Raw genomic sequence first — 25,699 nt, forward strand, 5'->3', positions numbered from 1 at the left:
ATGTAGATCTACCAAGTAGGTAGTATATGCAATAGCCATGTGGGCGATAATAGCCGGCATGTGGATTAGATCAGCAACCATGTGTGTTGCAATAGAGCACGAGCGTTAAAGAGTGCAAATCTAACCGCATATTAGGGACAATGGACTTCATATCTCAAGCTAGAATAGGATCCATCATGAGGCCCAACTTTGGGTTGGAGGACACTAGAACAGACTTAAATAGCCCAAGTACTAGTCTGCCAAAACATAGGTTGGTTGTCTAGTTTGCAAAGGCTAGATTGGGCTAGATACGATGATAGGTTTGGCCAGTTAATTAGCCATGTAGGGTAGGATGACCTACCTATAGACTACGATTAGTGAGCTCATGTTGTGAGGAGACAACCAGCCTTCCCCTATGTAAAGGAGTCCTTCTACCCATCGTAATGCAGCCTAAAGAAGTTACTAAAGCTCAAGTGGAAGTAGCACATTGAGTGTTAGGAGCTTTGAAGTAGATATCCAGCTCTCCTTCCTCCAAGAATCAACGGTAGCAACAAGTGTTGCAGACAACAAGTGTTGGCCATACGGGAGTATCACCTTCTGCTTGAGATTGACTTATTCCATTACAACATAGAACTTGAAATTTTGGTTGTCCTTAGTACTATTGTTTCTCCTCAATCTAAATTGCTTGTGAGATATTCTTGTGCACACATCAATCTATAAGTGATCTGAATGCTGCTTTAGTTTGGATCTACACATGGAAAACCTTCCACGAGGTGGTTAGGCTCTTAAAAGGCTACCCTTGTTTTTCTCACAACCTTCTTTCTCATGTACTAGTAGTAGTGTTGTTCCCTGCAAAGCATTGGCAAGAGTTGCTTAGATATCTCTACATGGTCTAGTTTGTTTTGTATTTTATGTTGCTTAGTTCATCATTTTTCTTCAACACTTCCCCACTAGCCTCTTCATAGGTCCTACTATAACTTATCACGCAGACCATGGGGTTGTGGTCTATAGATGTGCCACCTCTTCCTTAAGACTTGCAATGATGCAAGGCTTTGTTGCTTAGTGTTCTCCTAACGCCCTTTCTACATCCCTTTAGTTGGTCCTTGATCGTGGCCCTCTTCCTAAAGAGAGTAAAAAATTTCGACTACGCTCCTCGTTAAGGCAACCAATTCCTCGAACTTGTCTTCCAAAAAGGAGATGACCTCATTATTTTTATTGTGCATGCTCCCTTCCATTTCCTCTTTGTGGCTTATGGCATGGGTTTTCTTGACTACGCTCCTCGTTAAGGCAACCAATTCCTCAAACTTGTCTTTCAAAAAGGAGACGACCTCATTATTTTTATTGTGCATGCCCCCTTCCATTTCCTCTTTGTGGCTTATGGCATGGGTTACTCCCCTCACACAAAGAGCTCTAGTGCGTCTAATCTTATTTAAAGCATAACTTCGAGCTTCACATGGCACTGCTTCATATGCAAGTGACAACCTTGAAGGACATTCATTGATTATTTGATTGGTATTCCCTGGCATTTTGAGAGCGCATCAATTGGCTTCTTGACAAATGTCAAGGATCCTTAGTTAGGAGACCCTAAATTTACAAAAGTTGTGATACCTAGGTTCCAAGGTGGGACTCAACATTTGAGCTCTACAACAAGCTACCCACCATCTAGTCTGTGTTTGTGGGAAGTTTCTTTATTAAAGCTCCTCCAAACCCTCCCTAGCAAGATGGCATTAGTGGTGGCCCTCATTGTGTTTCATATAGTGCTTTCATTATGGTTGTATTGACATCTCTAGTAGGCCGATGAAGAGCCCAGTGCTCTTGACCAAGCTTAGTGTTTGTGGAGTATTCCACACTATGGGCAAGATCAACAAGCTTTACACAGTGAATCTTCACAATACAAAGAAAATTTCAAGTGACAACCCCTTACGCTTCACAGCAAGGGGAGATGCTAGTAGAGCACACATACATTGTACAAGGTGCAACTAAGTCTTGTGGCACAATCCAAGCAACTCTAAGCAAGAGGTTAAAACAATAAGAGAGATCTTTCAGTAGCAACCTCACCATGCCAATGCATGTGCAAGCCAATACTAGAGCAACCGTTAAAATAGAAAGTTTTCTTTGCCTACTAAGGCTAGAGCAAACCAAAAGTGTTAGCATCTGTCAACACTACCCAAACTAATTCTTTAGACCATCCAAGCCTTTGGAGACACCACACCGAAGTAAATATGGAGCCATGTCCTACAACCCTTAGCATAGGTTGGATTTGTGCATGGCACCTTGACTCAAGTAGGAAACAATAGTTTTCTGATGAGTTGTTCCAAAGCTTAATACAATTAGGGAGGGTAATTACTGCATTTAAATATCAAAGTCGACCTTGTAGCCTACACATCCTCTTACAAGACTTCCAATAAACACGATATGCGGATTATTCAACATATTCACATATGATGACATGTAGGTTAGAACTTCCCCAAACCGAACCTTGCAACTAACCCAAGTTGCATTAGCAATGCATGGCAAGAGCTGGTCTTTGGCTACACCCTACTGGACATCTATGTATTTGAGTTTTCATAGTCATAATATAATGGTTCCTTAGAGCAATAGAGAAAGGGGACATAGAAGCAATCACAAATGCATAACAATCAAGAGAAGTACGTACCAAGATTTTGGTAAGTATGGGCACTCAAAAAGGCATTATGGAGTTTCCTCATTAAATGATCAGAAAAACCGGCACTCCAAACAAAAAATCAATGTCATCCATAGATAAGGAAAGAGTAGTGCCTCCATACTATTTAAAGAAATAAGTTTCTAATATGTGGCTCAAAGGGCAAGGTTTCTATTTAACCCAAAGCTTTATGAGAGCACATGTTCTATGACATACCTTTATAAAGGATAAGGAAACAAAAACAATTAAAGGACGCATGGGACCACAATTGATAGCTTAGTTATAAAAGTATAAAATGTGATCAATCCATCGATTTCAAATCCTACTACCAACTTCACATGGTCGGTTACAAATTTCTAACTTTTCTTGAGAGAATGTCCTCCTTTCACACTTAATGACTATCATTTTCAAACATGGGCTCTAACTTGTGAAAAGGTATAGAGTCTTATCTTTCCACATTTAGATTTGAATGTTATTCTAAAGCCCATTTGCCCCTCCCCCACGACAATCTTGCTCCCTTCCAGCATTTCTTTCTCAGCCATACCAAACAAAAGCAGTCATATAAGCACTCCAATGAATTTCATTAATTTATTCACTAGGATTAAACCCAAAAAACAACCCGAAATGACAGTAAGAAACTACATGATGCTTTCACAGCTTGCGTTCCTTGAGAGAACGAGATCAGTTAAATGGTACTGTAAAAAAAGCCTCTAAGGAACCTTTAATCATTGCATAATTACAAAAAACTTCCCAAACGTGGGAACAATGACTCCACAAGTTAGTCATTTGGTTTGCAGTGATGGTCATGAAAACATTGTTAAAGGCTGGGATAGCAGGCATCAGTGTCATTTGTATTCATCTTTGAGGTGGGTGTTTTTAAGTCATGTCATCAAGCACCAAATCCTTCGAACCATTCACCTAGAGCACTTGCCAGCTGAAAGGTAGATTTCTCAAGAATGAATTTGAAATTCAAAATACCATGTGCTTCCTCTAGTACAATCATCCCTAAGGGGCACACAAATTCTTAAGATCTTCATCTTTGGCAAACCAATCAGGCACCAACTTTGAAGCATGAGGATACAAATCTTTGTACGAGTTTCGTATTGTCCCTTCTGCTACACCAGTTACTCTTGATATATCTGCATAGACATCTGAAATTAAAGGAGCGGCACTGGAAAAACAGTTCATCCCAGCCACAGCATAACATAAATTCAACGCAAATAAACCACAAACCTTTGAGTGGTTTTTTGTCATCTGAAAGCTGAGAGATCATATAAATTGCAGCTGCAGCAATGGAAATAGGACTTCTCCTGCAATTTTTTAAAGCAAGTTCAGAAAGGCATTCATTTGCACAATTGCCGTGACAAATCCAGTGAAAATGGTCAATTTTTAACACGAAGATAAACAATGAACACATTACTAAACCGCCCCATAGATTTAAGAAAACAAGCACTGGATTGAAGTATCTCCATCTATAATGTCAATTCGAGACATGAGGCTTCTCACTTGGAAACCCCTACATCTCCCAACAAGATACATGCTGCCTAACAGGTGCCTAACAGGATGGAGAGAAAATGGACAGATGGAGAGAAAATGGACTAGGCCTCCTTGTCAGAGACCCCAGTGCCATAATCCATTGGGTTCCAGGTCATCTCTGCCCCATGCTAAAGGTATTTTGCATGCCTCCATATCAGCAACGTGTATACCATCATCCAGGGGAAGTGGGAGTCGACGTTCCCAAATCTCACGTCGTCGAGACAGACTATGAGGGAGCAGGACGGAAAAAAGAAGAAAGCATTTGTTTTTTGGGGGTGTTTTGAGAGGGGGGGGGGGGGGCGGCACAAGTTTCTAGTTGAAATAGTTGAAAAGGGTTTCAAAGAGAAGCAGACCTCGAGAAATGATTTTGTCATCACTTTGTAGCACGCCTGCTTTGTAGGAAAAGGTTTTCCTTAAGCCATAGAAGAGCAGCAAGCTAAGCCCAGTCCCATCATCCCTAATCTTGGCAGCTTGCACTGCACTTTTTCCGATTCTGGTCAACCCGATGTTAAGGATGTAATGGCAGATCATGTTGGATATGTCGAATGATGTGTATTGATGCTGGGCAAAGAGACACTCACCCTACTACAGTGTTTATATATTAATTCTTTCCAACCAATGTGGTGCACAAAAAGTGTGTCTATTGTGGTCCTCCTTCCCTACCCGCTATGCCCTTTTTCTCACCCACTCACCTCATTTTTTTGTCATGGCATCAATGCTCTAATGGTTCTCTAGCTCTTTGCATACACTTGCTGTCTTTTGCCCAACCTCTAGAGATGTTATTCTCTCCATTTTGCTTCAAAAATATCATAATTTGGAGCCTCCAAGCTCACGTTATGCCTCTTTAAAGTTTGCAGCTTTTCTAGTGTTCTCAGCTCAGTTCAGCTCAGTTTGAGTTTTGGTGGAGAGTGGTAGTGGAGAATGTTAAGCCAGGCAATCTCCAATTCTAGAGGACACGATAATCAAAGGCCAAACTGGCGCAAAGGTCCGATCACTTACAAGTAAAAACCCCACAGGTGAATCTCCGTCGAGACAAAACTCAACAACCAAAGCCCTGTCAAAAACAGGCTCCTGAAGAGCCCAGGATCGGAAGCCACAAAATGGCCCCATTCTGGCCGACCAGATTGACCTGGTCGGTCAATATCTGGCCGACCAGACTGACCAGGTCGGTCAGATCTGGGCCGACCAGCTGGCCAACGGACTGGCCCCTCCCTATTTAAAGGGGGGCCTAAGGTACTTCTTACCATTTCATGCTCCAGAGGTCCCTGCACACCCTGAGCCTCTACTGCCTCCTCTGCTGCCTCCACTTCTGCCTCCTGGCTGCCTCCTCTGCTGCCTCCACTTCTGCCTCTTGGCTGCCTCCTCTTCTGCCTCTCTTTCGGTTCCAGATCTGTCTTCTTCCTGCACCAGATCTGTCTCTCCTTCCAGCTCCAAATCTGCTTCCTCTCTGCTCCAGATCTGTCACTCTTTCCAGCTCCAGATCTGCCTTAACTTCTGCTCCAGATCTGCCTTAACTTCTGCTCCAGATCTGCCCCCCAACTTCTGCTCCAGATCTGCCCCCAACTTCTGCTCCAGATCTGTCTCCAACTTCTGCTCAAGATAATGTTCTTTCTATTCCAAATCTGCAGCAACCCTTGCATCAGTTTGCTGTCTCAGATTTGGTTTAGTTCCAACTTGTGGAGCTAGTGCAGAAGTCCACTACAGTTGCCTTCCCTGGAGGATTGATGTTTGCTCCCTCCAGAGCTTCTCTCATATCTTCTCTTGTACTGAGTTCCGTTTGTGATATATAATTCTTCTTCAGCGATCATTAGTCTTCAGTATTGTTTTATTTGTCTCCAAGTATTTTCTTTATATGGTATCAAAGCCAGGTGTGCCAATCGACACCTGAGCCTTGATCTGGAAAGCTTGGAAGATAAATCATCACCTGAAGATGTCTTCTCCCTCTTCCCCGAAGCGATCTCAGCCTGAATCGACCTCCATTCAACCACCACCTTCGTCATATGTCAAGAGAGAGTCTGCAAGGATTGAAGGTGATGAATACCTCTCCAAACTCTTTAAAGAATTTTCTGAATTCCAGAAATGGAAGGAACTTGCAGGTACCGATACGTCAACAAGGACCTCTATTCAACTCAGAAGAAGCTGAGCAACATCTCAAGTTCAGTGCCGACGAAGAACAAGTATACCCTGACGAAAGAGGACAGGCCGGCATGAGAACATTGGGTTATTCGACAATGCCTATCCCACAAGAATCAGTGCAAGGTATGTTGACCTATTCCCTTGGTGCAACTCCATCTGTTATGCAAGGCATAGAAACGAGTAATCACGAGGACACAGATCCATACATGCATGTGAACACGCACAGACGAGAAAGGAGAAATGCGTCTGACAATGAGTTTGCTTTCGGTTCACATTCTTCCTTCCCTCCCATCCCTCTCATATCTTCCGCTGCCATCTTTCCTCCAGTGGTTTCTCATCCTCCTCCTTCTCCCATGCCACTGGACTCCTATAGTTTATTTCCCTCTATCTCTCCCGTTGCCTCCTTTTCCCCTCTCATGTCATATCCTGCCTCTCATGTTCATCCCTCCCCCTCAGGACCTTCTCCGAATTCTTTTATTCCTCCGGTGGTGCCGCCTCTCCCTTCTTCTCACTCCGCTCCTGTTCTAAATTCTCTTATGCCTCCACCGGTTGCTTCTCCCTATCATTCTCTTTCTTCCTCTCACCCTGTCTCTGCAACAGCCAAACATGCTTTCACTGATATGACTCGTTTTAACGGGTCTAATTATACCACATGGTCAAATCTCATGCGCCATGTGCTTGATTCTCAAGACCTATGGGAACTCGTTCGAGGTACTGAATCGCAACCTGATCCTCATGTTTATCCTTATCAGGTAGTTCGCTCGTGGCGACATCGTAATGCCACTGCCATTGTCGAAATCATGCAAGGTCTTTTATCTGAATTTCACTCTCAATTACAGCATTTTGATCTTGCCTCTGAGCGATGGGCACATCTCACTGATCGCAATGCAGCTCGAGATCGTACTCGTCACATCAATCTTGACCATGATCTCCAACAATTCCAAATCCTTGCTGATGATGATCTCAAGGTTAAACTAGCAGATTACCGGCGGTTAGTTGCTGAATTTGCCACAACTGGTCCTCCCAAATCCGAGGATGACCAAGTTACTTTCTTTTTAAACAAACTTCCGCCCAAGTATTTCAGTTTTATGCAACAAATCATTTCTCAACCATCTCTTCCAACTTTTTATGAGTTCCAATGTTAACTTTTGTGTTATGCTCGCCTTTACTCTCAAGTCCACCAAAAACATAGCGTTCCTGCTTCATAGGGGGCTCTTCTCTCCGGGATTCAGAAAGATCAACCCAGCTCCGGAAAGCCCTCTCCCACTCCTAACTCCAATAACTCCTCTAGTAGTAAACCCGTCTGGCACACCCTTCCCAAAAAGAATAGGTTTTGTCAGCATTGCCAGAGAGTTGGACATATTGATGATGAATGTCGCTCCAAAGCCAGAGGCATTCTTCCTCAGCCCCCTACCACGACTCCTCAGCCACCCCGTTGGACTCCACAGCCCCCTACCACGACTCCTCAGCCACCTCGTTGGCGCCCTAGGAGTGGTCCTCCTCCGAACGCTGGTCTTTGGAGACCACAGGGCCATGTCACTAATCATTTCACCCCATCTCCTCCTTTTATCACTCCTGAAGGTCTGTCTGACTGGTCCACTGGAGATTCTCTAGACTTCACTTCTCAAGCCTTGATCCATATCACCGAGCTTGACTCTTCCCCTTCCTTATCTAGGTCAGCTTTTCATACTCTTCCACGTGGCTCTAAATCTTCTTGGATTGTGGAAAGTGGAGGCACTCATCATATGACTCCTCATCATGATCTCTTCATTTCTCGCCAACCGGCAACAGGGGGAGTCCGTTGTGGCAATAACTCTGTTGCTACTATTCATGGTGTTGGTTCAATCACATTTGATACTGACAAAGGCCCCAATCTTGCTCAATTGGATCAAGTGTTTTATGTCCCCCAATTAGGGATCAATCTTCTTTCCGTCCATCAACTTTGCCTCCTTGGTCGCACAGTGCTATTTAGAAAGATGCATGTCGACATCATAGATGAGACCTCGGGACTCCTTTTAGCTCGAGGCGACGCCCAACCTCATGGTCTGTACTTCATAACTCAATTTCTTGAGACTCCCTCCCATACCGGCTCTGAGTTTCATCGGCTTTATGGTATTGCTACCCTGAAAGATCCAACTGACACAGAACGATTATGGCATTATCGTCTGGGACATTTGTCCTATGACTCTTTATATGAAATGTCTCAGGATCATCTAGTTGATGGCCTACCTAGATTATCACGAGCCAAAGATATTTGTCGTCCATGCCAATTAGGAAAACACTCCTTTTCCTTCTCATTCCACTTCTCGAGCCAGTGAGATATTGCGACTAATCCACCTTGATATTAGTGGCAAATCTCCTGTTCCTTCACTAAATGGCTCACAATATTTCTTCTTAATTATGGATGATTACTCTCGATATCAATGGGTTTCCATGGCACAATGCCACGCAGGATTTTGAACTGCTTCCTGCCAAGTGGCAGGTTCAGAATGTATGATATAGGCCGTGGTAAAAATGGAGGCGGTGGTAGTGGAAGAAGTTGTTCGAGTAGAGCGTCGAGGACATGACAAAGGAAGTTCTAAGGAAATAATCCTGGAATCCTTCATAGTTTGTCGATACCAGCGTGGCAGCGGGTCGTGAGGAGAAGCAATGGGTGGCGAGAGAGAAGTTTCGGGAGGAGAGGAAGAAATTTCGGGTGGAGAATTGTCGGAGGGAACATGAGTAGATACGTCATCAGCAAAGAGAATAGAGGAATTTTTCAGAACATCTCTTTCATCGAAGACCACATCTCGGCGAACCAAAACTTTGTTTGTGCGAGGATCAAATAAGCAATAAGCTTTGGCTTCTGCTGAGTAGCCAACTAGAAGTAGAAGTTCAGCACGAGGTTCTAGTTTACCGTGAGTATCATTGGGAGTATGAGTGTACGTGCGGCATCCAAAGATGCGAATATGAGAAATAGAAGGTCGGTAGCCATAGAAGGCCTCAAAAGGCGTCATGTTCGGGATGGGCTGAGTAGGGCAACGATTAAGGATATAGACAAAAGTATTCACAGCTTCTGTCCAGAGACGTTCAGGCAACTCGGCTGCAAAAAGCATGGAACGGGCCATGTTCATGACCGTGCGTTGTCTCCGTTCGACACGAGCATTTTAGGAAGGCGAATTTGGAGATGTAAGATGGCATTGGATACCATGCTTGTGAAGGAATTGAGTGAATTCATGGGAAATGAATTCACCACCATTATCACTACGAGCAATCCCCATAGACTTTCCCGTTTGGTTCATAACCAAGCGAGCCCAGGCTGAGAGCATTGATTGCAATAAGACCTGGATTTTGGTCGATCGACCCACTCACAAAAAGGTCATCGGAACCAAGTGGATCTTCCGAACAAAACTCAAAGCCGATGGAACACTGGACACGTACAAAGCTCGCTTAGTAGTGCAAGGATTTCACCAAAAACATGGTATCAATTATGAGGAAACCTTTGCCCCTACTGCTCGATTTACTTCCTTTCGCCTTCTTCACACCCTAGCTGCTCATCACCGCTGGTCTATCTATCAGATGGATGTCAAGAGTGCCTTTCTCAATGGCTACCTTGATGAGGAAGTCTATGTGACTCCCCCACCTAGTTTTTCTCCTCCTGGCCATGAAAATAAGGTATTCCGTCTTCGCAAAGCTCTTTATGGACTTAAACAAGCATCTCGATCGTGGTTCCACAGGATAGACACCTTCCTCAAAACTAATGGGTTTCATTCCACTCCTTTTGATCCAAATTTATATATCCATCACTCTTCAAAGGGGGTCTGCTTTATCTTACTCTACGTAGATGATCTTTTGCTTTTAGGCTCTACTCCCACTACACTTCAATTCATTAAAACTCAACTCAGCACCACTTTCGAAATGACCGATCTCGATCTTCTCTCCTATTTCTTAGGCATGGAAGTTGTTCAGCATTCTGGTGGCATTATTGTTTCTCAACAGAAATATGCTCTTCAACTACTTGATCAGATCATTCCCCACGAGCCTAAGCTCGCTGCCACTCCCTTAGATCCCACAGTCAAGCTCTCAAAAGACTTGGAGTCTCCTCCCTTTGATGAACATCTCTATCGTCAGGTCGTTGGCAAACTGCTCTGGCTCCTTCACACTCGTCCGGATCTTGCTTACTCAGTTTTCATTCTCAGTCAGTACTTTAATGACCCCAAGCTCACTCATTGGCATGCATGTATTCGTATCTTGCGGTTCATACGTGGTACTTACTCTTATGGTTTACATTTCAGACCAGGACTAACACTATAAGAATACACTCATTCCGACTGGGCTGGCGACCCAGATTATCGTCGTTCTCATGGCGGCTACATTTTCTCGATTGGCTCGGCACCTGTTTCTTGGTCTAGCCGTAAACAAGAAACTGTTGCTGGCTCTTCTACTGAGGCTGAATACCGGGCCTTGTATGATTGTACCACAAAGGCCATATATCTCCGACAGTTTCTGGCAGAGCTACACTTTCCTTGTACTGAACCAACGATCCTCTACGTCGACAACAAAAGTGCCATCGCTCTCGCCGACAATCCCATTTTTTCCAACCGCACCAAACATGTCGGTGTCAACTTTCATTTTACTCACGAGCAAGTGGAATTAGGTACTATTCGATTGATCTATGTTCCAGCTGCCGATAATCATGCTGACATTCTTACCAAGCCCGTTAATCGCCCTACTCTTGAGCATCTCAGCCCACGGTTGGGGATTGGTATACCGCCTCCTTCTTCTTAGCAGTTTTTTGTATACTTAAGGAAGTGAACAAATCCCCTGCGAGGGCACTCCTTCAAGTACTTCTTATTGTACCATCATCTGGGCATTTAGTGAAGATGAAAACCTACTTTGTAGGCATCTTCATCTAAATGAAAACCCTTTATTATTATTATTTTTTTTTTTAAAGGTTGATGAAGAAGATAGATCACTCATGGAACACCTCTTTGCTTCTCCCGTCTACATTGGACATTGAGAGGGGGTGTTAAGCCAGGCAATCTCCAATTCTAGAGGACAAGATAATCAAAGGCCAAATTGGCGCAAAGGTCCGATCACTTACAGGTAAAAACCCCACAGGTGAATCTCCGTCAGGACAAAACTCAACAACCAAAGCCCTGTCAAAAACAGGCTCCTGAAGAGCCCAGGATCGGAGGCCACAAAATGGCCCCATTCTGGCCGACCAGATTGACCTGGTCGGTCAATATCTGGCCGACCAGACTGACCAGGTCGGTCAGATCTGGGCCGACCAGCTGGTTGACGGACTGGCCCCTCCCTATTTAAAGGGGGGGCCTAGGTACTTCTTACCATTTCATGCTCCAGAGGTCCCTGCACACCCTGAGCCTCTACTGCCTCCTCTGCTGCCTCCATCTCTGCCTCCTTGCTGCCTCCTCTGCTGCCTCCACTTCTGCCTCCTGGCTGCCTCCTCTGCTGCCTCCAGTTCTGCCTCCTAGCTACCTCCTCTGCTGCCTCCACTTCTGCCTCTTGGCTGTCTCCTCTTCTGCCTCTCTTTCAGTTCCAGATCTGTCTTCTTCCTGCACCAGATCTGTCTCTCCTTCCAGCTCCAAATCTGCTCCCTCTCTGCTCCAGATCTGTCACTCTTTCCAGCTCCAGATCCGCCCCAACTTCTGCTCCAGATCTGCCTTAACTTCTGCTCCAGATCTGCCCCCCAACTTCTGCTCCAGATCTGCCCCAACTTCTGCTCCAGATCTGCCTTAACTTCTGCTCCAGATCTGCCCTCGACTTCTGCTCCAGATCTGTCTCCAACTTCTGCTCAAGATAATGTTCTTTCTATTCCAAATCTGCAGCAACCCTTGCATCAGTTTGCTGTCTCAGATTTGGTTCAGTTCCAACTTGTGGAGCTAGTGCAGAAGTCCACTACAGTTGCCTTCCCTTAAGGATTGATGTTTGCTCCCTCCAGAGCTTCTCTCATATCTTCTCTTGTACTGAGTTCCGTTTGTGATATATAATTCTTCTTCAGCGATCATTAGTCTTCAGTATTGTTTTATTTGTCTCCAAGTATTTTCTTTATAGAGAAGGTTCCTGATTGAACCCTCATTCAATCATTTGTGCATCTTCTATTTGTGGAAAGACCTTCATGTGAGCTCTCAGAACTGCTTTTCGAACTGCAGAATTGAATGTGCTTACTAATCTTCAAACAAAGTAGCTCAGCAAAAATGTTTACTGATATTGCAAGCAGAGAGACTGGTACAAATGCAGCCGGAAGTCTACTCAGAAGTATACTTCCAGTTCCAAAGTTGAGGTACACAGAGTACCTGCACAGATACTAGACTGTGCTTTAGCCCTTCATTCAAGCCCTGAAAGGCTCAACACTAAGTGAAAGCTTTTTTTCCAATCACCACACCAGCACATGGCAATCAAGCCAGCCCCTTCATTATGTTCACAACTCTCTGCCTTTTCAATTGGAAGGCCCAGATGTCTATCACCTCTAGAATGGTGTCTGAGGTTTATTTGCGGGACCTGAAGCCCTCCCTCCTGGGCAGTAAGAGTAGAGACAAAGGCTTTGACACATCCCGTTGACCACACAGAAATCCACAAGGGCTTTAAAGACCTGTATGCACGGGCAAATCGTGAAACTTTTACAAAAGGCATTACTCTGAGACAGACTCAGTGACTCCAAGTGGCAACAACCGGCACACCATACAAGAGACTCTGACACATGACCAATAAACCACATGCCTCCCACAACTTTAGAACTGAAAATTTTCAAATGCACAATGATAGGCGTCTTACCATAGTAGGCTTCATGTGGGGTCATATCTTCAACCGCCTTAGTCTTCGCCTTGTTTTAGAATGTGCAAGGCTGGGAAGGTTCTTCTGTAATAGGGAGATAGCCTAACTCACTCTCTGCACTCAATACACAAGTGGAACTGTGGAGTGAGTGTGACAACGAGAGGGAGAGCATATAGTGGGCCTCCGAAGAGGGAATATAATAACTGAACAAATGTCTTGTCAAACTCTCCTATTCTAGCCTCTACTGCAATCACGGGAGCAGCACCATGATTCTCCTCCCAGCCAAATCTTGCTAAGGCTCACGAGCCAGACAGAGATCTACGTTGAAAATCACATGAATCATTTTCTTCTCTTCTCTCTCTAGCCTTAGCAAACCCCAAATCCCTAGATAGATCTAGATGCCACATGTCATCCATATAGGGCCTTCCTAATGCAACATTTCACCCCTCTCTTGGGATGCATTTAATCCCTTGCCCCTAGGCACAATCTTAGCACTAGGCCCTTGGTCTCAGATCTATCTAGTCTGGTGCTATCAGCCCTCACCTAGGACCTTGACATTAAATCCCTCCCGATCATTTACATGAAGCGCAAACACATATATTACAGAGATAGATCCTATAAGGGAAATGTCGACTGATTCTTCCGAGGTCATGCTACCTCAGCTAGAGCGTAACATGTCTAGCCCAGAGGACTGAATACAACTGTAAAGAACAAGTATTATATGGAGAGAGAACCCTCACTACAAAAGACAACTAGAGACTGAACCGGCTGATGACTAGCTGAAGGAGGCCTGGAAGGGGCTGCTGGGTCTTGGAGCTACTGCTGGCTGAAGGCTAAAGTACTAGAGAGTTGGATGAAGAATGAGGCCAAGGGGGCTGCCTTATATATGCAACCCTGGTCAGCTGGTCAACGCCAGCAGTTGAACAAGTCAGTCAAAAGTCAACATTGACCATAAGGTCAACTCATTGAGTTTTTGACCAAAAAGTCACCTCTCCGTTTTTTGACTTGTACTGCCTCTTGAGGATTCTTGGCGATATTTGATGGCACTGCAGCCTGTAGGCAGCATGCCATGGGCTGTGGATGCTCGTGACATCCCCTTTTGCTGAAATTAGAACTGAGGTATGAAGAGAGCCTCCCAATATGCTGGAGGTGGCTGACTGTGGTATTCCTGGCTCATGAATTGTGATTTGAATGCCTAGCTCATGAATTCTGATCTGAAGGAGCTGCATCCCAAGGTCTTATGGTGACTTCAAGTAAGGATACCTGATGTGGCCGAATGACACACGAAGATGCTCAATGCAATCCTCCTCTGCGCGTATTGGTGAGAGGGACAGAGGGAGATTCGTCGTGAGAGAGACATCCTGGCCCTCTAAACTATTGAAATCAAAGGTCGAGGCGGAACACCTCTAAGGCAAAAAATGAACTTGGACCCATGACCTAGGATCTTGACATCCAAGCCATGGTTCTGATAATCTGATCGGACCTCATACTAGTGCCACCATCATGTCTCCGTTGCCTGCGTAGATGCGACCCTGATTGCCGACTGTCTACCCACCCTGAGATCTTCAGAGTGGCTTAAGAGACCTGCATGCTGCTCGTCTGCTGCCCCGGAGTGCCCTAGAGATGTGCCATTCCAGGCAATGGAATTCGTCGGCGTAAGAGTCAACTGGGCCTTCTTATCTACTTTGTGGAAATGATGTCCTCAGAGCTACCTGAATCTGCCAAGATAAGTCCCTTCTGACCACCAATTTAGCCATAATGAAACATGTTGGGAAAGTGACGAGGTTCCCCCTTCTACCAATCTTCAAGCTCCTCGATAACACTGAGGTTGTCCCCATAGGAGTTGAAGCTGTTGGTGAACCACTTGATGCCGCTCCATCCTGCTCGAAGCTTCTAGAAGTGCGGGCAATCTTCCTTCTTATGACCAGGCACATGACAATGTATTCATGGTGTCTTTTCCCAATATTGTCTATACATAAAACAGTGGGGCTGTCCCTAAACTGACCCTCCCTATCTCACGAAAGAAAATCTGAAGCTCTGACATAAATGTAACAGGGAGATAGCCTAACCCACTCTTTCTCCTGCTCACTACTATCTGAACTAAAAGAATGATGCACTCAAAACACAAGTGGAACTGTGGAGTGAGTGTGATAATCAGAGGGAGAGAATATAGTGGGCCTCCAAAAAGGAAAATAATTACTGAATAAATATCTAGCCCAGAGGGCTGAATACAACTGTAAAGAACAAGTACTCTATGGAGGGAGAACCCTCACTACAAAAGAGAACTAGAGACTGCTGTGCCAGACTGAACCGGCTGAGGACTAACTAAAGGAGGGCTGGAAGGGGCTGTTGGGCTGCTGCAAACTCTCCTGCCTTAATCTTGATCCCTGGAGCGGCTGGCTGAAGGCTAGAGTACTAGAGAGTTGGATGAAGAATGAGGCAAAGGGGGCTACCAATAGGCTTTTCGGGGAGATTAACCACCCTATATGGCTGGTCAACGAGGCTGGTCAAAAGTCAATGTCGACCAAAAAGCCCTTCCTGGTGATATTTGATAGCACTGTAGCCTGTAAACAGCATGCCATGGGCTGTGGCTGCTTGTGACATCTTCCCCCTCATCATCGTTAACTCCATCTCCACCATCACACCATTCTTTCTCTCTGAATATGCGTGCTATGGTGAGCTGTATCTTGATCCTTTTCTTCTTACAGAAAGCATTGAAAAGCTTCGAGAGTGAACTCTCCTTCCCCCCCTCTGTCGGTTCAGAATGCCTTTACTTCTTTCCCCAAGTCTTCTTTCCAACTTGGCTCTCCATTCCCTAAACTTGTTAAAGGCTTGTGACTATTCAGCCAGGCATAAGACCCATATCATACCGCTGTAATCATCAATGAAGAGCAAGAAATAAAGTGATCCTACAAATGACTCGGTAGACATCAGTCCCACAAATGTCTGAATGAACCAACTCTATATGTCTGATTGTCTACCAGTCACCTTTGAGTCGAGATGTGCCAATTCCATGGCTTTGAACCAACTTTTTCTATTTGACATGTGTCGTGATGCCCCACTGCCAGCATACCAACTTTCTCTGTTTTCAGCCACCCCACGTGCAGAACAATGCTCAATGACCATGAACTCCTCTCCTATTGTTACATTTGCTGCTTCGGACTTTGTCTCTCCCTTGGGCTTGGCTTCCCTCTGCCTGTTCTGTCACGGGGACGCGAATTTTGTAAGCAAATAAGCTATGACTAAGTTTGTAACCAGTTTGGCCATGGGGGACTGGCCTAGAGGAGCGGTGAGTTCCTAAAAGCCCCTAGTGTTAACATCTATCTAGACACTCGCTAGATCTAACTAGTAGAATCAAGGCATGGCATCACTTTGACCTCGCGGAGGGGTGTGACGGAGCTAGGATGCTTGCCCCCAAATAGATTCCCAAGTTTCACGTGAGAGGAGGGGTTCAAAAGGATTAAAAGGTTGCCCCTAGACAGTGCCAATGTTTGTCATTGGTTAGTGGGGTTAGAGCCTTTAAAAGTTGCCCCTAGGAAACCAACGTTTCCTTGGTATAGGGGCTTAGGGGCATTAATGTGCCACGTTCAAAAGTTGCCCATAGGAAACCAACGTTTCCTTGGTACAGGGGGCATTAATGTGGCACGTGTCAGGTATGCAACCTACCAGCTCCACTTTTAGCATCTTCCCCCCACTTTTAGCATCTTTTCCCCTCCTTTAGGGCAGATGGCGTCCACATCAAGGGCCTGCTCTAGAATCCACCCACTTCTGCATCTTCTCCTGCTCCTTGCTGCTGCACCAGACCTTCCGAAGGTTGCTAGTCACTGTTTTGCTGCTGTTTTTCTTTGTTTCCTTGCATCCAGCCCTGTTGCATGCAGCCCAAATCAAGGAGCACCTTCTGCGACTTGCTCGAGCCCCTCCTAGCGCTGTTTTGCTGCTGTACGGCGCGTTTTTCAGTCTGTACGGACCGACAAACAGTCCGTAGAGACTGTACGGGCCCCTTTCCAGGCTGCAGGACTGTGTACGGACTGTACAGACCCTGTTGCAAGTGTCCGGTGTTTGCACGCAGCCTGAGGCTGGTTTTCTTGCTGTGAATCAGGGCTTCTGGCTGTGAAACTCTGTTTGGAGGTCTTTGGCAGGGTTCTGCATACCTCGGGGACCTGTTCTTGTGGGGAGCAGTTGTTTTTGGTTGCAGCCTATGCTCTGGGCGCGCAATCCCGGATTTCCGGCCCAGTTTCTCTTTGTTTTCACCATGGGATTCATTTCTAGTTCTCTGTTTTGATATTCTCTATGGGATTCCCTGGGTCTATTGCAATCACCCAGTTACAGAGGGTGAACCCAAGGTGGTAGCCAGTGGGAACGGTTCAGGGTGCACCCTGGTTGTAAGTTTGCTATTACTTTTCACTAAAGAACAATAAAGAAATATCGCAAGGGGCGCCAAGTGTTTGGGGCCAATCGATGTCGCTGTGTGATCATTGAGCAGGGGCATTCTAGCCTCACCTGTACTTTCTTTTATGCTATTTGATGTGGTGTGATTAATTGGGAGTTAAGTGGCTGTAATTGACGGTGTGATCAGACTTAGTTGTGGTTTACTGCCCTAGGGATTCCGAAGGCTGGTTACATGTTCTGATCTGATTTCTTTTTCCTACACTCTTTCGTGAAGTGGCAAGTTTCTCGCAGTAGAAACACTTCATGACATTTCGTGTTTTTCTTCTTTTTCTTCTTGTCTACATCATCCGAGCTTTCACCCTTGGACTCTTCTTTGGGCATTTCCTCAATGGAGTTGCCCTTGTCTTTTCCTCTTGTCAAAAAAGCCTTGTCGTTGTTGTACTCATGCAATTTCTTCCAGGCTTCTTTTTGCAAAACACGGGACCAAGCTCTTCGAATGTAAGAGGCCTAGTCCTCTCTCTTGCCATCATGGGTAACAAGCCTTTGAAATTTCTTGGAAGCATCCCAATACCACTAGCACAATTGAGTCCACTTTGTTGTCACTACCTTCAACTGATCCTTCACCACCTTCACCTTCGTGAGATGGTCGTGTACTTGATCCCCTTCCAGAATTCTCATTTTGATTTTGGAGGGATAGGATCCTTGACAAATTGATGATCTTATACAGATCCTTTAGAATGGTCCACGCCTGACCGAACATATCGCAGTCGCAGTCAAGATGTGGAATGACTGCAGTCAAGATGTGGAATGATGGAATCCATTGTAGTCCCTATGATTATTAACAAGGCTTGCGTGTCACCTTCCCGAGCTTCCTAGCCACAGATGTGATTCCGGATCTTGAACTTCCAGATGGGGTAGTTTGACCCACCCAGCTAGAAATACGTATCCATGAATTATACATAAATATTATCCAAAAAATGTATAGATCCCAATTGCCCATAATTTCCTTCTCTTAGGCCCACTTCTAGGTCATAAAAACTTTCCTAAAGTGCCGTCACTCTAGTCACTATGACAGGTGACGTAACATTCTGTTTCCCTTAAAGTTTGCTTATGTTCTCAAAAACAAATTCCGAAACCTTTTCCATATTCTTAGGGGTCCTTTAACTTAGACACCCCCTCACTAGCTTCTAGTGCTCAACCAAAGGCACTATCTTCACATACCTATGCTAATTTACAGCCATTGGCTTTACCCAGTTCATTGCTCCTAGGTCCAGTCCCAGGCCATAAGAACATTGCTCCTAGGTCCAGTCCTAGGCACATAAGAACTTTACTCAGGATGTCTTCACTCTAGTCATTATTGTAGATGGAGTAACATTTCATTCCTCGTAAAATTTGTTTACATTCTGGTTTCTTGAACCAATCCATGCACTGGAACACAGAGTTGCATCATCTCTAGGGGAATCATAGGCAGCTCACCCATTAAAGATGACAGTTTTGACCACTTGATGGGAGAGTACATACAAAACATGCCTTTTCCTGCTGTTGTCATGCAACAGCTGCAGAACCTATAAGACTAGGGAGCTTTAGCCTTAGAGTGGGACCAGAGAGATCTAGAATGCTCCAACCAGCATCATGGTGAGAGAAGTTTGGCCAGCGCTTAGGCCCATTGTAGTGCGGCCAGCGCTTAGGCCCATTGTAGCGCTTAGTCCTCTCACAAGATTGCCATGCCATTGTATCTGCTACCCCAAGAGCTGATAATCCATATTTTTGGCCAGCACTTAGATCCTTTGCAGCAGCTTTTTTTGAGAGTTCTCTCACAAGATTGCCATGCCAACATGAGATCTGGTGTTTTAAATGGAGTTTAAATGTTCACAGACATTGAAGCAAACAGATCAAAACATGATGCAAATGCAACTAGACAAGCATGCCCAGCATGCCAAGTGAGTAACGAAAGAGAGCTTAGCCTGGGAAGCTAAGGAAGAATTTGCCTCCTGGACTGGAAAAACAAAGGAAGAACGGGACAAGATTTTGTTAAGACTCAGCAAGAGGGGACCACTCTGCTTGATCCCACCAATGGAACTATGGATGTCTTAAACGGACAAGGTCCAAACGTTTGGCAAAGCGTCACTATGGACTCCAAAGCCAAGCTAGAGACTTGGCTTTCTCCACATGCTTGGCATCACTGGGCTCTTCACAAAGTGAACCACAGGCCACCATTTGTGTCAGGACACACTTGGAAGGTCACCCACAACCAGACAGCTCTCATATTGGACCAAAGATAGAGATTCAGAAAACCTACCACACTTCCTAAGGAATAGAAGATATAAAGGTATATTATCACTTGGCTGTTCACAAGCTCCTAGTAAAACTTGTTTACCTGATGTCCAACTCCTCAGATTTCTTCACTGCTTCAGTTGCAGCTTTTACAGACTGATTACCCATGCCAAGATGTGAACAGAACCGTCTCTGGAAACAAAAAAGCCCACAAGGCCAAGAGGCTACCTCAGACTGGTGCAAATGGATTTCAATAAGATTTGCCTTCCTTTAGAACTTTGCATGCATGCTATATTTTGGTTTATATATAGCAAATCCAAATGCTTGAATGTAAAAGCTAAAGAAACAAACCAAGAAGTCACCAGCATGAATCGTTCCCATTTCCATAGACTTCCCCATTTCCTCCTCCAGTTGTTTAACAATGAACTCTTTGGCTCGGCCAATCTCTTTCTTAGAAGCACCATTTGCTACCGAACAGATTTCTGTAATGATAATCTTGTCTTTCAAAACAAAGCACATAATGAATTACAAAAGAATGGCACGTTTACTGTCAGGACAGACTAACCGGAACCAGACTACATCACCTTTCACTGTCCGTGGCTTGTCCTCCTGGCGACACGCAATGTAGAGACAAGCAGCAAGAATAGCATCTTGATTTCTTCCCCTGATTGACTTGAGATCTTCCACCTTCTTGTAAATCTCATTTGCTCGATCCTTCACAGCAAAGAAGGACCAGCTGTAAGAACTTCTCCACTTCAAAAGCGAACAATTTCACCTGGACATTTGAATTGCCTATTGTCAGAGGCCTAAGAAGGATATACAAAAATGGGGAAGGGAAGGCTAGCAAAGAGAAACACAACACAACTACAAGGCTGTGACAAAGAAGCAGTTCAAAACTTGTTCCTGCTACAATTATACCAGAGCAGCAGAAAGTGAAACAAAATGAAGGGTCCCCTTGAGAAGATCAAACATAGGCCCGTTGACTAAAATATCACGTACTCAACCTTTGACAACCGATATAACTGAAAGTAAAGTTGGATTTCCAACTACAAAGTGGCTGGTCAATTTTTTACAATGAGAGTTTGGAATGAGTTTTTAATAACTAGATGTAAACTGCACATCTGCAGAAAACAGATGCAATTTACACAGCACTCAGGATATCCACTTTCCAATTTGTGCTCACAGCCAATACCCTTGTAAAATTTTAAAGCAGCAGCGTTCATCTCTAACTAACAAGTAGGCAGTAAGTAAAACCTAATGGCCTTCCTCCATAAGCCTTAGAAATCTTGTGCGATTAGAAAAAAATCACCCTCCGTTCGATATCGTTCATTTCTAGTATCCAGACTGCACAAAAAATGTCCGCTCTCCATGCTTTGACTCTTAACAATAGGCATTAAGGCTGTGGTGACAGAGTAAATTCATCAACCTTACACACTTTCAAGGTATTTCGTACGGTCAAAGCCTCCTAGAATTTAAGTATACAGGCGACCGCATACACACAGAGCTGAGGAGTTTTAAGTATTACCTTGATAGTTGAAACGAGACCCAGTCTGCCAAATCCAATCGAGCCAAGGTCAGCTAATTCAAATAATTAAAACATGACTGTAGAATAAGAAATAAAAATGACTACAGAATGGGATCCCGCAACTAATCATAAGACCTGAGGCCTCTAAGAAATAATAAATATGCATTTTTCCTTATCCTGCAACGGGAGCAAAAACCCGAGTTTGCAGTGACCACGGATACCCAAAGCGTCTGGGCTGAAAATCTAAAAGACACCAGACGCTTGGGTTGATGTGCCAAATTCTAAAAGAAGATTCTTAAACAATCGTCCCTAACGTTTGTTACGGTTTGCTGCAATCTCATAAAACTCAAAACCCTATCTTCTTGACTAACTTACATGTTTCATCACCATAAGAAATAGAAGGGACGACTATAAGAGAGCAAAGGAGATAGAAAACTAACCGATCTGCCATTGTAGCAATTGTGCGGAAAGCCAGAATAAGAGATCGATCTGGATTCGATCCTCGATTTTGCCACCGCCCAAGCGACGAAAGGAAATCTCCTTGAGCACCATTCGGCTTAGAGATGACGGTTGCAAGGCCACCATCAGTTAGGAGGGGATTGGAAGGGCCTCCTACACGAACGGGATCATTGTCTGCGGACTCGTTGGCGAAAGTCCTCCATTCGGAAGTTTCATCGATAGAATGGGCCTCGAGGACAAGTCCGCATTCCATACAAACAGTGTCACCAGCGGCATGATCGAGGACGACTTCGGTGGGCTTACGGCACTCAGGGCAGACGACATCGGTCATGGTAACGGGGGAAACTAAAGCGAGCGAGCAAGGCAACAAAATTGCGTCTTGGTTTGGAGAGCTCTATGGATGAAGAAGAAGATGTTGGATGATTGAAAGAGGAGATGTAAGGAATGATGCAAAAGACAAGAGGTTGCTCACAGAATTGTTTTAGATGAAATCAATGAACAACACCTTGACTCTGAGCTTGAGCACAGCCAGCCATCTGCATTTCTGGCAGAGAAGAAAAGACTGGATCCTGAGCATTTTATAGGAAGAAAACTTGTCTTGGTAAGTAGTTTTTGTGGGTTGTGGGTGTTGTGGTAGTTTTGTGGTTTGTGGGTGTTGTGGGAATTTAATGCGAACGTGGCATCGGAGCGGCTTCCACGAAGAAAAAAAACAAGAGGCACGGGGTGTCGATAGCACTGCCCTCAACAAGAAAGAGTAGAACCTTTGGTGTGGCCGTCGTCATGGCGATTCATATGCAATCTTGACCCGGAAGCGAAGATCTTATTAGAAGCCAAAAGCATAGGGGAGGCTTTGGGAAGGAATGAGGCGCAAAATAAGGCGTACACAATAGCGTATGGTCTTTTTCTATCAAGAAATGCTCACGGTAGAGAAGAACACAACACCTGCACATATGGGAAACAAACATTCATCGAAGGATACCCCACGCCCTGCAGCAAAAATGGAGACAGATACATTTACCTTAGATGGTATTAGCACCCACCTTGCATACAACACAAACATTTCGTGCCATTATATCAAACATTTTGTGCCAAGAGTTGACGAAAGAGGGCATAAAGCTGATAGTATGCCTGATACTTTTTGGCATATAAGGAAAACTTAGTCATAATTCATGCAAAATCCTATCTGTAACGTAGAGGACAAATATATATTAACTAATAACAAAGAATCCTCGTGATGTTTCGTAAGGCAAGACTATTTAGAAGTCCGTGCAGGAGTTGAGAATCTATAGCTTGTTGAGAACTATACAGACATATGAAACTTCTATATCTTTACGCTCTGCATGGAGATCAGCCTTCCAACTCAATTTGTAGGTGGGTTCCCATTCACTTTGCCAATACATTCAATGCTTCTATCTTCACTAGACAAACTACTAAACAAAATACAACCATAATACCTACAACAATCATAGGAGATTTCAACATTGACTACAACACAACCCATATTCATGGCAAAAAAAAATTCACCCAACTAATTCATTATCCACCTACAATACACATGGGTCCACCATTGACCACATATGGACAAACAAACCACAACACCATAAAATAACCAGAACTTACTTCATTTATTTATTGGTCCGACCACTCTCTTCTTGACACAAATCAGAATGTCCGGTTGTGAGGGTAGGCCTTTTGAATGTAATTCACCTTTGTTAGCATTGCCCCGCTAGGGGCAGGCTATAGCAACAAGAAAGTTGCTTTTCTAGGTCCCGTCTAAAGCAGAGTTACTACGGATTATCCAAGTTGTTGGCTTGACATGTGAGCATAGGTAGTAGGTAGGTGCTACAGGGCATTTGACACATGGGCAACATGAGCGATGAGGGGGCAATGGGATGCATTTTCTCCATTTTCTGAGCTTCACCACCCTGCTTGATGAGAACACTGTCCACTCTTCATCCAGTGACCAATCCGGCATTGTATCCGTCCAATTCCCTTCTGTCAGCCTCCTAATACCCCCTTCCTCCCCCTTCTTTGCATCCATCATGTACAAATTCTTGTACCCGTCCTTGTCTGATCAGAACACCACCTCCTTCCCATCCGGCGATGTTGCAAGAAATGCGTTGTTGCTCGTCCCCTCCTTCATCAACAAGTGAGTCATCAAGTTCACTTCGTCCTTGGAATCCTCTAAGTCTTCCATATTGAAGCTCACCATAGCTACCTAAACCTCTCTCTTTGCACCTTGGAAGATCGGGCTGCAGGTTTTGTGTAGATGATCCCTCTTCTCTGCTTGTCTCACTACGTTCCGAAACCCTGGTGATTTGTAGACATTAATAATTGCAAATTTTACAAAATTCTTGGTTGAGAATATTATTAGCAGGCAATTCACATTTTTTCCCATGGATGTATTCTTCGTGTTGCAAGAGTATTTCATGTTTGTAACAAGTTGCTATTCTGGCACCATTACTCTTGCATGCATGTGAATCTAGTGTAGTTGATGTGTTCGTATGTAATTCTTGAAGGCAGAGGATTGTGGCACTTAGCAAGCTTTTGCCATTAAGTATGAAGATAGTGCTCTTGTGTTTAGGGATTTAAATGTGTATAGGTTATATTTTTTTGACAAGTTTATATAATATGGAATCCATTGTCGCTCGTTTTGTAAGCACTCAATCTCTTTTAGAACATGTGATCTACTTTGATATGTTTTGGTTCTAGTGGGTTGATGAGGAATGATAGTGTTGTGTATGTTAGGCCATGTGATTTGATGAACGAAGGGTCAAATGCTAGGTAATCCATGGATAGTCCTTGTGAACAATGTATTGAATGGGGAATTGGCATCGGGAAACTGTGTTCAAGTAGTTTTTGCCTACTTGAAATTCCCTTGTAATTGGCTGTATTGGAGTCCAAGTAGATGGAATATTGTCTTTGTACAGATATGAGTTTGTAAAGCTAGCTTGTCTTCTCGAGCTTTTGTCATTAAACAAAATCCAAAAAACTTGGTTTTCTATGGTTGTGTTTGAATGTTTGACTATCCCATTGGCACCATTGACCAACCCATCAGAAATATCCAAGTTTTTAGAGCATATTTCAACTATCATTCCTCCTTTCAAATGTAATGTTCCGTGTAAGCTGGCTGTGTTTTTTTGGATTTGTTGGTATTTTTATTGTTTTACTGCATGTCTTGTGTTTTTTGTCAATGGATGAAGAATATGCGGATTGTCTTGTAGTAAGTCAAACACTTCTTTGTTGTGCATGTATTTTGCAGCAATATTGTAGAAAAGGTGTGGAATACTTTCCTTTTGCAATGGTTTTCTGAGGTATTCTTGGTTTGTGTGAGATGTCCACTAATGTTTGCTGCCCTGTTCTTACTTTGTTGAGTAGTTGTATGAATTGGCTATTTGTTTGTCACATTGGAGTGTTAAGTTCATAGAGTAGGACGTTCTCTTTCTAGAAAGATGTTGTCATCAATGTGTTTGATGATTGCTCCATGAAATGCCATGAGTCTTTTGTAGGGCTAGCTTGGCATAGATCTCCACACAAGAGAACATCAAGTCCTCCAAATGGTTGTAGGTGTTGTGCTTTATTTCTCTTAAATGCATGTCCGTTGCAACAAATGTGATATGGCCAATCAGTCAGTGAGACTTCATCGCAAAAACAACTAGTTCGAGGTCTTCATATAGTTGTGATAGCTCTTACAATTCTTCCATTGATAAACTTGTGTAGTGGGATGCCATTAGTGTTGAATGTAGAGTTGAATGAATTGTTGTGCCACCAGTATCGAATGCAGCTTTGCCAGTGTAAGCTAGCAAGAGGACTTTTGGGAGTTCCATATTGCTAGTTTGTTTGTGCAAGTAATACCTTAGAAGTGCTTGGATGATGGTCATTAGTGTATATGTTTTACTTGTTCCAACATTTCCCATTAAGAATAGATGGAATGGCTTTGATGGCTCAATTCTTTTTTTGAGCAT

The 25,699-nt window shown here is 44.1% G+C and overlaps 1 protein-coding gene across 2 annotated transcripts; it reads right to left on the reverse strand.

The window, feature by feature from the left end:
* Positions 1–3,270: 3,270 nt before the first annotated feature.
* On the reverse strand, positions 3,271–22,312 carry LOC147880319 (transcription initiation factor IIB). Of its 2 annotated transcripts, none has more exons than XM_087370808.1 (7): positions 21,716–22,312; positions 21,276–21,300; positions 20,335–20,464; positions 20,102–20,232; positions 19,854–19,942; positions 3,875–3,951; positions 3,271–3,792 (listed from the first exon to the last, which is right to left on the reverse strand). In XM_087370808.1, exons 1-7 carry the CDS (start codon positions 22,063–22,065, stop codon positions 3,647–3,649), a joined length of 948 nt encoding a protein of 315 aa, XP_087226934.1. In that variant the 5' UTR covers positions 22,066–22,312; the 3' UTR covers positions 3,271–3,646. The 2 variants fall into 2 exon arrangements, with proteins under 2 accessions (XP_087226934.1, XP_087226935.1); XM_087370809.1 differs by having other exon boundaries at positions 3,274–3,780.
* Between the last annotated feature and the right edge of the window lie 3,387 nt (positions 22,313–25,699).

The sequence above is a fragment of the Dipteris shenzhenensis genome, chromosome 32, assembly GCF_047967505.1.
Source record: "Dipteris shenzhenensis isolate YYH24624 ecotype China chromosome 32, Dip_SZ_1.0, whole genome shotgun sequence".
Taxonomy (NCBI): domain Eukaryota; kingdom Viridiplantae; phylum Streptophyta; class Polypodiopsida; order Gleicheniales; family Dipteridaceae; genus Dipteris; species Dipteris shenzhenensis.